Genomic DNA, 13,720 nt, shown 5'->3' with positions numbered 1-13,720 from the left:
CTGAACCGAGCAAAATGGCGTCTGGGGGTTGCCGACCCCTGCACTAAAGCATTACTATCTTAATAACCACTTCCTTTTCCAGAAACCAAAATCAACCCAATTCAGCTGCACTACCCCTATCCAAAGAATTATTTCACCAGTACAAACAGTGAAATGGTAAGCTGGATTCCTACCAACGCTAGGTTTAGGATGTCAAAAAGGAGATGGGCACTTCTGGTACATCAATGTCATCTGATACACAAACCAGCTGCTATTTGGTCATAGCAGCAAACTGAAACATGTTTATTCTCAAGATGCCATTTCCAAGCTTGGAAGACTAATTTCAGTGCCTTTGTTTCTGCCATCACCTTACAAGAATAAAACTTCAAAACTGTCTGGCTGGTGATGGCAAGAGTGGTGGGTGAGGGTAACATGCCAAGTCTTATTTACTTGTCAGAAAAATTGTAGATACTCTTCAGGTAGGAGAATCAAGTCCTACCTGGAGAACTTATAATCTAAGTCATCTTCCTTCAACCCGCAGAAGGAGCTCACAGAAAGAGATGGGGAATGGGATATAAATTAGAGGCTAATATTATCTGAAACGAGTCACAAGTCAAGGGAATTTCTATCCAGACTAAGATTTGAAGTCTGAATCCCAGCAACCTGGCTCAAAGAGAAAGAATCAGGAATTTCAGGACTTGGCTAGAGTTAAGACACTTTCTTTTTCAGTCTTATATTTTCTCTCTCACGCTTCAGTTTTGGTTTCCTCCCGATTCTACGGGATGAAGAGGGAAGGGCACGAAGGCTGAACGATTGGTTCGTATCTCTAGTACAAAAAAGCAAGCAAAGACTGGTATTTAACAAGGATATTAGTTTTTCTTGTCTTCGTTCTTCACGGTACATTGAAGCACACTACCCACAAGACTAGCTGATTATTTGCAAAAAAGCAGATGACATAATAAAACAAGAGATACTTCTTTTTTCTTGACACACAAATAAATGAACTACCTAAAAATGAGAGCGCTAGATACTCAGCTGATATAAACCTATGACCCAGAGGGGGGGACAATTATTTCAGCTGGTGGGCCATTTAGTGAGTTTTTGTGAGTTGCCAAGGGTCATAACAGTAGCTCTGCCCCTTGACAGGTGCCCCCCCCAGTAGCCATCTTGGGACCAGAAGTCCCACCCCCTAACCCCTGAGCTTTGCCACTGGAAGTCCTTCCCCTTGCCCCTGGAACTACTCTGGGTGAAGGGCAGGAGGGCATCTTGAAACAAGAAAAAAACTAAATCATATACTAAAAGTCAAACATCTACTATAATGTATTTTAGTTTTATTTAAAAAAATATTTTCATCCTGGTTTACGTACATTTGCATAGTGTATATAGAGGTAATTGCATAATAGCTCAAAAATAAAGCCTTACTCTTATATATTGGGGGGGGGAGGGGTTGAGAGAGGGTACGGCTGTGTGCATGCATGGAGGTATACGGTATGTTGGGTGTTGTGGGTGTGTGTATACATGTGGGGGGTGTGAGCAGGGTATGGATGTGAGGGAGGGTAGGGAGGTATGGGGAGCCCCCTACATGTTCTTGCCCCCTGCCACTAGCAGCACCAGCACCAGGCCCTCCGGGTGCTCATGGCCTGTGCAGGTGCAGCTACCCAGCTGCTCATTGCTCCAGCCAGTTTTGGAAACTGCACATGGTGGCAAGAAGCAGAGCCAAGCCAACAAGCCTCTATCACATGGGGATTGCGTACAGTTCCTGGGACTCATGTGCCACTGCAGGGAAGCTCTGAGCAATGGAGCTAGCTGCTTTCCCTGCCTCCACGTGCAGTGCATAGGACCCCACTGGGAAGCAGAGGGTGCAGCTCCCCTCCACTTCCAACAGAGTCTCAGAAGCTGCATGTGGTGGCAGGGAGTAGGACTAGGCCACCAGCTCCATCATGTGGGGCTTCCCCCCAGTGGTGCACAAGTCCTGGGAGCAGCACATAAGCCCCATACTATAAATCCAAGCTGGTCTGGCTCCGCTCCTTGCCACTATGTGCAACTCCCAGAACTGGCCGGAACCACTGGATGGCCACGTCTGCACAAACGATGAATGCCCGAAGGCCTGCCACCTGCTGCTGCCACCAGCAGCCATGGCTGTGAACCATGGAAGGGAGGGGTATCCCCACCTCCCCTCAAACCCTGCGCACCTGAGCTCTGAGCTCCTGTTGCCCCACAGGGCACGGGCCCCAGACTCCATGCTGCTGCCAGCCCCAGCCCCAGCCCCAGCCCCAAGCTCCCAACCAGCTGCAGCTTCCCTACCTGCGGCATAGGGCGAGCACTGCATTAGGTAGGGGCAACAGGGGAAGCCACTGGAAGCTGGGGAAGCCAAGCAGGTGCCCTAGCAACTGCCGCAAGTGGAACCAGCAGCCCTGCCTGTAAGCTGTGCATGCTGGCCAAGACTGAGGTCGGGTCCGGGGCCCTCCCATGATTGAGGCTGCAAGAAAGCAAGTGGGCTGGGTGGGTTACAATTAATTAGCGGGCACCCACAGGCTGGATCCAACCCATGGGTCATATTTTGCCCACCCTACTATAACCCAATTTATCTGAACAGAACCAAAGCAATTTATATCAGCAGAGGACTTGGTTCCAAATATGATAAAATGGGGCAAATGCTGTCAAGTTGACAGCAATTTTTAATCAGGGATTTTGATGCCACCCCATACCTTCAAATTCTTGAGCATCACTAAAAACATAACAGAAAATAGACACACAGAATGGAATTGACTGATGTTGGAGATCATTTTGCCTTACAAATGTTTACAAAAAAAGTTTCAAAATAGACTAATTATTGAATAATTCCACTCTATTATGAAGAATGCTTATTACAAAACATATATAAGCATGCTTCTCACAACAGAGTATTTTCTTAAGACATAGTAAGTGCTATTTTTCTCTTCCCTTATTTTGAAAGTTTTGGATGTGGTGAAATAATGAGTTTTGCTCTTATTTTAGTGACACTCATTAAATATAAGCTGTTATTCTGCTGGCACTCATTAACTATAGACAGAGACCCTCTGTGCGGTATAAGCTTCACAACATTTAGACCATCCACTACTCTCCTGACCTGCAGTATCACTAGTAGTCCAGAATAAGCAGGAATTGAAGATACATGGTGCAGAGAAAAGTGACAATTTTCTCCCAATCTAGCTACATAAACCAGTCTGTAGCTGTGACCAAACACAGCTGCATAGCTGCAAACCACTTCAAAAATGGCCGATCTGGTGAAAATCGGAATCCTCATTGCATGAGGATTCAGATAAAGACATTTAAAAACATAGCGTCTTCTGTAACTTGTGTCTGCCTGCCTCCCAGCCTCTGAGCTGTTTTCAGAATGGGATGGGAGAAAGAGAGCACAGGGAATTCAGTGTGCAGTTTTTCAGCCCCTACTGGAGGGTGGTGTGGGTGTATTGGAGCCCAACGCCCACCAAGGTGAGGGGGCTCCATTTCATCTACCCCACCCTTCAATCCTGGCTGAAGAACTCCTAAAAGGAGCTCCTTCTGCTTCCTTTCCCCTCTCCCATTTGGAAACAATGTGACTGGCAGGGAAGAGAGGCCATTGCTAAGGGAGACCAGCTGCAGGCTCACAGCTAGCAGCTAGATTCCCCTCCTGCCTGGAACCAACAGTGAATTTCTGTTTGGTCCAAGTGATCGCTGCAACTCAGAATGCTTCCTGCAAAGCATTCTCAGTTACAGTGGGGAGCTGCATTTCTGTCTCCACCCAAACTGGTACACACATTGACTTAACTGGGGTGTTTTACGACATAGAAAACTCTTTGCCAGAGTAAGATCAATTTAATGAAGAACTTGTGCACAAAATGAATGTAGGTCTCAAGACATGGAAGGTAATTAAATTACATCTAGAAAAATCACTTTAGCCCAGAGCCTCAAAAGAATGCAGAAGGGATTTAGATGCCTAAATACTTTTAGGCTTCTGGCTGCTTGCCTTTTCTAGTATTCTGCAGTTTAACAGAAGGTCAAGAAAGACTTACTGGTCACTGGCCCTGTTAATGGATTCTGTCCCTCTTCCAGAATTTCTGACAAAGGAATAACTAGGAGAGTTCCAATGCCCTTGAAACTATCCCATTAAGGACACATACATGACTAGTTTTTCTATTTTGCAAAAATACGGAGAGTCAAGGGACTCATGAATAACCAGAAAGGAAAAAAAAAGTTCTTGCAATTAAAGGTAGCTGTCAGAGACCCATGAGGTCTGGGTAGTTTCTGACCCTGCCAGTACTCATGTGCAAACATGAGTAAACCATATATTTCTGCACTTCCTCTTCACATCTATATATACACACACTTCAAGGCACCTGGATGTAAAAATGAATAAATGACTGAAAGGAGCTCAGAAATTAAGTTAAATAACTACTGAAGAAAAGCCAAAAATTCAACAAAGAAAAGAAAATGTGATACACTTCCCCTCCCCCTCCCATCACTTCAAAATTACTCTTTCAACAGTCACATTTAATACTTAGCCAAAAATTCATAATAAGCATGTCAGACATCTTGATAGTTCCAAAAGTCTGCATCAGTCAAAGTGAATGTATTTAAAGTTTAGACTGAGAATCAAGCATTGCATCAATGTTTCTTTTGATGTAGATGTGTCTTCAAGCAATACTCTAAACTAAACTCTGCCAAGAGTAAAAAATGGATTACAAATATAGCATGTATTATCACTTACATGGCACTAGATGCATACTAGGGGCTATGACACCTCAATCCTATGCTTTGAATGCCCCAAGGCACTAACATATTGGAAGCAGAGCCAGAACCTCATTTAAATCAATGTAATCCACGAAGGCTCCAGACTGCCAAAGTATATGAAGAATTGAGACCTTATTAGACAAAAAAAAACATTCAAACAAGGATGCTAAAACACAGGTAAAGTCATCAATGTGATGTCTAAAATTTGCCTTCTGGGATCCAAAGTTTTCATTGGCCACACCCTCTCCCCTTCTCTTTCTTTCTCCATCTGCCCAATTGGTCCATGTTTTTTCTTCCCCCCCCACCCCAGCAGCATTTTTTCCTATTACATCAATCAGCTCATATTATTCTCTTTCATACACACATATTTTAAAATGAAGTTTTGACTAACAGTTTCACTTTCAACAGACAGAATTTGAGCACTGTTTAACCACTATAACATTTTTAATCAAGAAAAAATACTGTGCAAAACTGATTTTTTTTACAATAAATTTGGATTTTAAAGATGCCTGACTTTGCAGTAGAATACTCCTAAAAACTGTGATGTAAAAACAGAGCTCTTATTCTGGGGGGGAGAAGAGAGAGAAAGAAAGAAATCAGTTAAACACGATGTTTTACTGATATATTTACAATTTTAAAGCTATTTGGAAGCCTACCAGTGCCTCAATCACTATAATAAAATACATTCTAAATACCTATAAGTTTGATAGTTAAATTTTGGGTTTTTTATCGTGGAAAAAAATCAGAGCTTCCTCTGCCCCCTTCACTGACCAGGATGCAGGTCCAGCTGCAGCTGTTCCCAGCCACTGCTTTGCGGCGCTGACCAGCCCCAATATGCTGGTGCCCCGACTATGCCATTGCTACTCTCTCCCAAGCCACAGCCCTCCACCCCTCCTCCCAAGCCTTGCTGCCAAGGCTATGGGGCCAAAGACCCAGGTCTGCAGGCCCCTGCATCCCTGCAGTAGCACCCCAAGCCCTGGCTACCACTGCAAAGGAGACAGTGGCTACTGCAGCGGAGCCTGGCTTCTCCTCCCCCACGGGCAGCATGGCCAGGTCCAAGCCTGTGGTGGGCTGCTTGCTGCAGACTCAGGCTCCCCACCCTGCTGCCCTCCCCACTGAGGCCTCTATGGTCCAGTGGGTGGGACCTGGTGCAGCAGAGCAGAAGCAGGGTAGGAAAGCTTGTGCCACTGCTGGGAGCCCCATGCAGCCATGGTGAGGTGCCCCCTCCCCGCCTGGCAACAGCAAGGGGCACAACACCACACCGCCATCCCCACTGCTGTGGGATGGGCAGGGAGCACCTCACCATGGCTATGTGGGGCTCCCAGAAGTGGCACAAGCCTCTCCAGCCCACTCTGCCCTGCTGTACCAGGTCCTGCCCGCTGGCCCACAGAAGCCCTGGGCAGAGGGCAGCAGAACAGGGACTCCAAGCTTGAGCCCGTAGCAAGAAAGTCACCCTCCCCTGCACACACATCTGGGGGGCATATGCCCCCCAATCTCCCCAACGTGTGCATGCAGCAGTGGGAAGCCAGCCCCCCCCCGACAAGCCACCCACAGCTCCATTCCGCTCCCTGCGGCCACACATGGACCCAGACCCCAAGTCTCACACCTCACGCCACGTGCCCCCCCTCCCCACCAGGCTTGTCTGCAGAGTTGCAGGAGCTGCTCTCCAGGCTGCCTGGCAGCTATGTGCATGTGTACATGCACATGGCACCACCTGCCTGACCACCTTCCTCCCACTCCCCCCAGCCCTTTGCAGACAGGAACTCTGCAAATCTGCAAAGGGAAACTCACCATTTCCCGCCTTTTTCTCCTTAAAATGAGACCATCTGGGTTGTACCCATTTTTCCGTGGCAAATGGAAAACCTGGATCCCTGTTTATTACCTCAGACAGGAAATTTGAGAGGTACTGGCTCTCATTTGCCTTCTCAGTTCACCTCTCTCTTCCATGTTACTGTAAATAATACAATCATGACCATCTCAATTGAATTCTCAGCATGAATCATTACTCCAATTAACTAAAGACACAGATAAAGGGAAATGGGAGAAAAAATGTAAAGGATATTCATGAATTTTAGGATAATACTGAAGGAAAAAACAAACATCTCCCCCACCCTCCAGAATGTACAAGAATCCAAAATTAAAAGACATTTTATCTCCTTCTTTCTCTCTGAACCTCAGAACTGTTGTGCCATACAATATCAGCCATCACCACTATATTAGTTAAAAATTGAGCAAGAACATAAGATTAATTTTTTTCTGTATAAAAGGATAAGTGCAGGATCAAATGAGAATCCCACCATGACTGCTGTTGTGCTGCCAAAATGGCATATGAGCCCAAACTCAAGTACACAATACTGACAGAAGCATAATTTCAGGCTACTACAAAATCCTTCGCTGCAAAAAAGCCACCATATCATGTCAGAACCCCAGGCTCTCTACTTTCTTACCCTTCCCTGTCGCACTGTCCTTCCTCCACTACTGAATAAGTCATATTCTGACCAGTTTTATACTATATACTGGGCCCCATTCAAAGGCAGTTATTTATATCCATCATAGGAACTAGTAATTAAAGCACAGAGTAACTCACTCAAAAACCTCAATCAGGGTGCTGTTAATATCGTATTTACCCAAATCTAAGAGACCCAGATTTAAGACAATTCCCAATAAGCAGATTCTATATATGGAAAATTTGTACACACACAGTTTTCTGGGTACATAATCTAATTATTAGCAAATCATCTTTAATTCATCCCCCTCTGCTGCTACAGGGGGATAGGCAGTGGAGTAGGTAGGGGTTAGCAGTTTGCCTCGTGCCTTCCCCTCCTGCCCTCATGCAGCCTTAGTTTCTCCCTTCCTTTTCCAGCCTCTACTCACCCCTATCCCTCACACCCCAGCCTCCATGCTCCACGAGCCTCACTTACCCTTACTCTGCACCAGCAGACTGCATCCCCATTCTAGTTTATGGCACTGAGCACAACCCTAGTCCAGTGCTTGCAGTAGCCAAGTGGGCTGCAAGCCGCTACTATGAGGCTGGGCTCGTGTCCTCAGCTGCAGTTTAGATAGAGCAGGGGTGGGCAAAATACAGCCCGCAGGCCGGATGCGGCCTGCCAAGCCATTCTATCCAGCCTGCTGGGCCCCTAAAAAATTTAGAAAATTAATATTCATCTGCCCTCGGCCTGCCTGTCATGCAGCCTTTGATGGCTTGCCAAAACTCAGTAAGTGGCCCTCCGCCCAACATAATTGCCCACCCCTGAGATGGAGCCTGCATGCATGAATAAGTGCAGGGGGCAGGAAGACAATGACAGATGAAGGAGAAGAGGCTGTGTGGAGGGGATGAAGGGGCTGCATGGAGGGGGGACAGGGAGGAGTGGGGAGATGGTGGGGTGCAGAGGCAGTGGGGGCAGGCAGCAGGAGGGTAGGGGTTGGAGCTCAAGTCACAGAAGCTACGTGCCCCTGCACTGCCCTGGCACTCGACTGTAAGATGAAGGGCTTTCCCCCTCCCCACATGTTAAATGGAAAAAATCCTCATCTTAGAACTAAGTATGGTACCATTTCTTATAAAGGAATCCATTTCTACATATATTTAATGAACTAATATTTGAGAGAAAAAAACAGGCATTTTCCAACTTGAAATATTAAAAAAACATTTATCTTTGTAGCTTAGTTAAGAAAATCCTAATCACCTACTAACAAACCCTGCCCTTGCACTTCTGAAAATCCACAAGTGTCATACAATTAGAAAATAAGAGAACAGGTGAGCAAATACACAGTCATAAGCTTTGCTTGTTAAAGTACCCTTTTACTTCATAATACTCTTTCAATTCAGGGTAACACATCCCACTAAAAAGTCTCTTCCCCCTTTAAGGTAGCAGTACATGACCTCAAAAAGGTGAGGCCAACATGCTGCAATCTTCTGATGTGTATGTAACTTTAGTGTGCTCAGCTCCTTGCAGGGCTGAGTCCCAAATGAGCACCTACTCTAAGTATATTTATTACTTTTGGTACACCTTCATGAAGAACAGTGACATTAAACAACTCTCTCCCTACTACGTTGCTGAAAATGTTCATTGTTAATTAAGCTCTGCTTCTCCTCCCACCTCCTTCTCCCTCCCTTAAATGCCAGATGATTCAACTTTTTGTCAGCAAACACTTTTTCTGACAGAGGTCCAATACTCCGAATGAGAGGGCAGTGTGACAAACGTTTGTTTATCCACATCTCAGTGCACCAAACTAAACTGACTTTGGCAAAACTCCCACTTGCTGTGGGGGAGATAAAAGTTTGATTAAAACTGGAAATGACCCAGTTAACAATGTTCCCATTGCCTTTCACATCACAAAAAAAACAGCCCAAGGAGCTAAGGAATCACATGGACCTATCATGCTTTATCTCCTAGGCAATTCTTTTCTTAAAAGCCTGTGTGGTCAGGTTTGTCAGAAACTGTGAAGTGCACAGTCATTCAAGTGCTAAGTTCTTCTGGTAAATCACGTGACGCTTAGACAAAGCCCTAATCTTGCTGTAGTACATTCAACAGGAAGTTTGCTTCCATTGATGCCCATCTTTATTTCAGGTGTTTCACACACACTTTCCTTTAAGGCTGAGCTGACAGGAATTTCAAGCAAAGGGTACAATGAGGGTAGAAATCATTAGGGAGGCTTGGTCATGCTAGTGATAGCAAGGTGTTTCTCCTCTCCATTTGGGTTGGTCTAATAAAAGATATCAGATTCACCCAGGGAACCTTGTCTGCCTATGTCCTTAGACCAACACGGCTACAACCTACTCTCCTCTCCTTGTGCTTTTTACACACAACTTCCACTATTCACTTTCAAGTTACACTTTTATAGTAAAACAATAAGTACTGATTAAAGTTGGGTTTTTTTGAAAATTGTGCCTTAAAGTACAGCATTCTTCATTTCAGTCTTTAAGCACTAAGTGAGAGCTAAATGGAAAACTGAACTGCTTTCTACAGAATTAAATAGCTACAGTTTTTAGGAACAGGCTTTAACCCTCAATATTCCTGTGAAGCTGTTATAAGCTTTATTTCTCTTTCACTACTGGGCATTCATATTACATTTTTTTTTATATTAATACTTTTAAATTAAAACAAAGACAAGTCTCAAAATGGATGCATGCCTTAAAGCTTGAATCATCCTTTCGTTATTTATTATACATACGGTGTGTCTACACATTGCCATACGGCAATGTTGTTACAGAGCCGTGCTTTAGTACTTTCTTTTGGCACAGTACAGGCAGTTACTGCATCGTACATGCAGCACACGGTTAAATTTTGCCGCTACATCACCATAGTAGCACACTATACCCAGGGAGCGCACCGCTACAGTGGTGTAGCTGGCGACCATGTGTAGACAGAAGTGATTACTCCATCATCCTAGTGCACCGTAAGGCAACGTAGCACATTACTATATTGCTGTAGGGTGATGTGTAGATGCATCCATTGAGTCATAGGAAAGGCCTAGAAGGGGGCTCCAGAGGTCATCTAGTTCAACCCTGTGCCTGAGGTAGAATCATCCCTATCCAAATCATCCTATACAATCCATAATCTAAACTCTGCCTGAGACTATCGTCAACCCTGACACAACACAGACCTAACACCCTAACCTGCCACAGGTAAAACAGGGGAACCATGGCAGCCAATGTCCTGCTTCTATAAAATGTTGTCAATATATGCTCAAGAGGTCACAAGTAGAGAGGGTCATGCTCACCACTACAGATGAAGGCAAAAATCCCCCAAACAGATCATGGGGGATTTCTTTCCTGACCCCAAATATGGTGATAGGTCTGACCCTGAGTGGAGGAACAAAACCCTTTAGCCAGGAACCTCTGGCTTTGGTCCCAGCAGGAACACTGGCGCACCCCAGTCAAAGTCCCCAAACTTGGCTGTAGCCAACACCCAATGCCTAAGAAGGAGGCTTAAAAACACTATGACATTTAATAGAAAGGGAGGATGGGAGCAACCAGCAAAGCCCAGAAACATGGGACATACCAATAGAATTTAGGCATAGCTACATATCTAGACCATCCCCAACCAGCAGCCATCCAACCTCTTTTTGAATGCCTCCTGTGACAGACTGACTAGGCAAGTTGTGGACTCTATTACACTCAGTGGCAATGCGTAGGGGGTGCACGTACACCCCCTGAGAGTGCTGGTGCCCCCCTGCAAGCACCGGGCGATCACTGCGGCTGCTCCCAGAAGCAGCCGCAGCCATCGGCCATCACGGGAGTCCCCCCTGGGCAGTGAGATCGGCTGTGGGATTGACCCCTCTCTTGGTGCAGCAATATCAGCCACAGGGGGAACACCCCCACCCCCCGGCGGAACTGAATGCAGGAAGGGCATGTGCCCCCCATAAAGCGGCACCAATAGCTCATGATTACACTGTCACACTATTCTAACAGTAAAGATTCTTTTCTGGATATCCAATCTAAAATTTACTTTGCTTCAACTTCAAGCCATTGGTGTGCATTCTCTTCTCAGCAGTAAGAGAGAAGTGCTTTCCCTCATCTTTATGGCAACCCTTCAAATATTTGAAGATTGCTGTCATGACCCCTTCTTAAGTGCCTTTTCCGCAAACTGAACATGCCTACCTCCTTCAGCCTCTCCTTGTACGAATTGCTTTCCAAGCCTGTGATCATCTGTGTTGCCTACCTCTGGACCCTCTCTAACTTCTCCATGTCCTTTTTAAGATGTAGAGTCCAAAACTGCATGCAGTACTCCAGATAAGGCCTAACCAGTGCTAAGCAGAGGCATGCATCCAAAACTGCGTTCACCTTTTGTGCGGCTGTATCATGCTGCAAACTTGTACTGAACCTGTTATCTACAAAGACTCCCATATCCTTCTCAATAGTGCTGTCATCCAGAGAGGTTAATCACCCATTTTGTATTTGTGTTTTTGATTATTCTTCCCAAGGTGTAGCACCTGGTTTTCATCCACATTGTACTGCATCCTGTTAGCTCTAGCCCAGCTTTCCAAACTGTCAAGATCCTTCTGGATTGTGCTTGCATTCTCCAGCATGTTTGCACTCCTTCCCAGTTTTGTCATCTGCAACCTTGCTCAAGAAGCTTTCTATGCCAGCATCCAAATAGTTAATTAACATATAGAACAGCAATGGGCCCAGGACAGACCCCCATGGGACTCCACTCCAAACCTCCTGCCATTTCAACATGGACCAGTTAATAATTAACCTTTGCTTGCAGCTACTGAGCCAGTTATCAGTCCACCTTAATTTTATCTAGCCCACATTTTTCCAGTTTCTTATGAGAAGATCATGCAGGACTGTCAAAAGCCTTGCTGAAGTCCAGATACAGTGTATCTGCAGTATTCCCTTCATCCATTGAAGTAGTTACTCTGTCAACAGAGGAGATCAGATTTGTTTGATATGATTTGTTTTTCATATATCTAGACAGGCTGCTTGTGATCAGCCCTTCCTCCTCCAGATGCTTCCAAAGCCTTCCTTAGGATACAGTCCAGTAACTTACAAGGTATTAAGGTTAAGCTAACCAGTCTATAGTTCCCCAGGTCCTCTTTTTCATTTTTTTTTTTTTTTTTTTTTTAAGGGGCACTATGTTGGCCCTTTTCCAGTCATCTGGCACCTGGCCCATTTCCCATGACTTCATGAAGATCATTAGCAAGGACTCCAAGATCTCCTCTGCCTCAGTTCCTCCAGTGCCCTGTTCATTTGGCCCTGCTGACAGTCTCTTTTGTTATCTCCTCCGTCAGCTTCCTCCCTTCTTTATCCAGATAATTCTTATTAGATGTCAAGCTTCAGCTTAGATTTTGTGAAGACTGAGGTAAAGTAGTTCAGTACATCTGCCTCCTTTCCATCCTGTGTTAGGAGTTCCCACTGGGCATGTCTACACAGGACGTTTGCTGCAGTTTCCTAATGAGCACCACAATAAATTCTCAGCATCTACATGTGCATCCTTATTAGGTTGCAGTAAACTAATAAATGCTGCCGTAGGTTAGTACTGTCCTGCAATGGCGTTATTTACTACATTGCAGTTAACTTGTAGATGCTGATGGGCCTGGCAGGGCATGAGGGTGCTTCAGTATGTGGGCTGCCTGGTGGCTAACCCTGCACTAAAGCATCTTAGCACCCAAGCTAGCTCCTCCACAGCACGTTAAGCCGGATTGAAATGAAGCAGCCCTGGGCAGGTAGGATGACCCCTCCTCCCCAACTCCTTGCCAGCTGGGACTTCTCTGACCTTGCTCAATGTGCCATGTTCCCAGATGCATGTGTAAGTGCAGGGGCCAGAAACAATGAACTCCAGTGCCAACTGCACCAGAGCCTATTCAATTGCCTTAACAGCATATGTAGTCAGTTCCTGGTTTGTTAAAAGAGGACCCAGAGCTTCCTTAGTTATTTTCTGGTCAATATACTTATAAAACCTCTTATTGTCCTTAACCTCCTTTGCCAGGTGCAGCTTGATCTTTGTCTTTGCCTTCCTGATTTGTCCCTGCATCTTCCTTCCTATCTCCTGGTACATGTCCTTGATGACCTGCTCATTCCTCCATTGCCTATATGTTTTCCTTTCACATTTGAAGCATTTTAGAAGCTCCTTGTGCAGCCACTTTGGTCTCTTACCTTTCTTCTCATATTTCCATCATGTTCTTTGCTAGGCTTCCAATACTGTGCCCTTTAGAAGGCCCCAGCCCTTCTATGTGTTTTTATCCTCTAATCTATCCTCCCATAATAGCGTGTCTATTAACTTCTTGAGTCAGATGAAATCTGTCTTTTTGAAATCTAACGTCCTAATTTTGCAGACCTTGTGCTTTCCCCGTCTCAGGATCTGGAATTTTATCAAATTGTGATCGCTTCCTCCCACATTACCCATCACCTTCACATCCTCCACCAGTTTTTCCCTGTTGGTCAGGACAAGATTCAAGACAGATGATCCCCTAGTTGTAACCTCCAATTTCTGGAACAGTAAGTTGTCCTCCACACAAGTTAGGAACTGGCTTGACATTTTGTTTG

The 13,720-nt window shown here is 45.3% G+C and overlaps 1 protein-coding gene across 5 annotated transcripts in view; it reads right to left on the bottom strand.

Moving 5' to 3' along the window:
- The window catches only part of DLG5 (discs large MAGUK scaffold protein 5), a 134,440-nt gene extending 129,671 nt beyond the window's left edge, over positions 1–4,769 (bottom strand). For all 5 annotated transcript variants that reach the window (XM_025197712.1, XM_025197713.1, XM_025197715.1 and 2 more), the window contains exon 1: positions 4,709–4,769. In XM_025197712.1, the coding sequence (XP_025053497.1) occupies positions 4,709–4,724 (16 nt within the window). In that variant the 5' untranslated portion in view covers positions 4,725–4,769. The remainder of the gene's footprint in view (positions 1–4,708) is intronic.
- Positions 4,770–13,720: the final 8,951 nt, after the last annotated feature.

Source organism: Alligator sinensis, unplaced genomic scaffold (genome assembly GCF_000455745.1).
Source record: "Alligator sinensis unplaced genomic scaffold, ASM45574v1 scaffold188_1, whole genome shotgun sequence".
Taxonomy (NCBI): Eukaryota; Metazoa; Chordata; order Crocodylia; family Alligatoridae; genus Alligator; species Alligator sinensis.
Note: the sequence above shows the minus strand (reverse complement) of the source record. Positions and strands in the feature narration are given on the sequence as shown.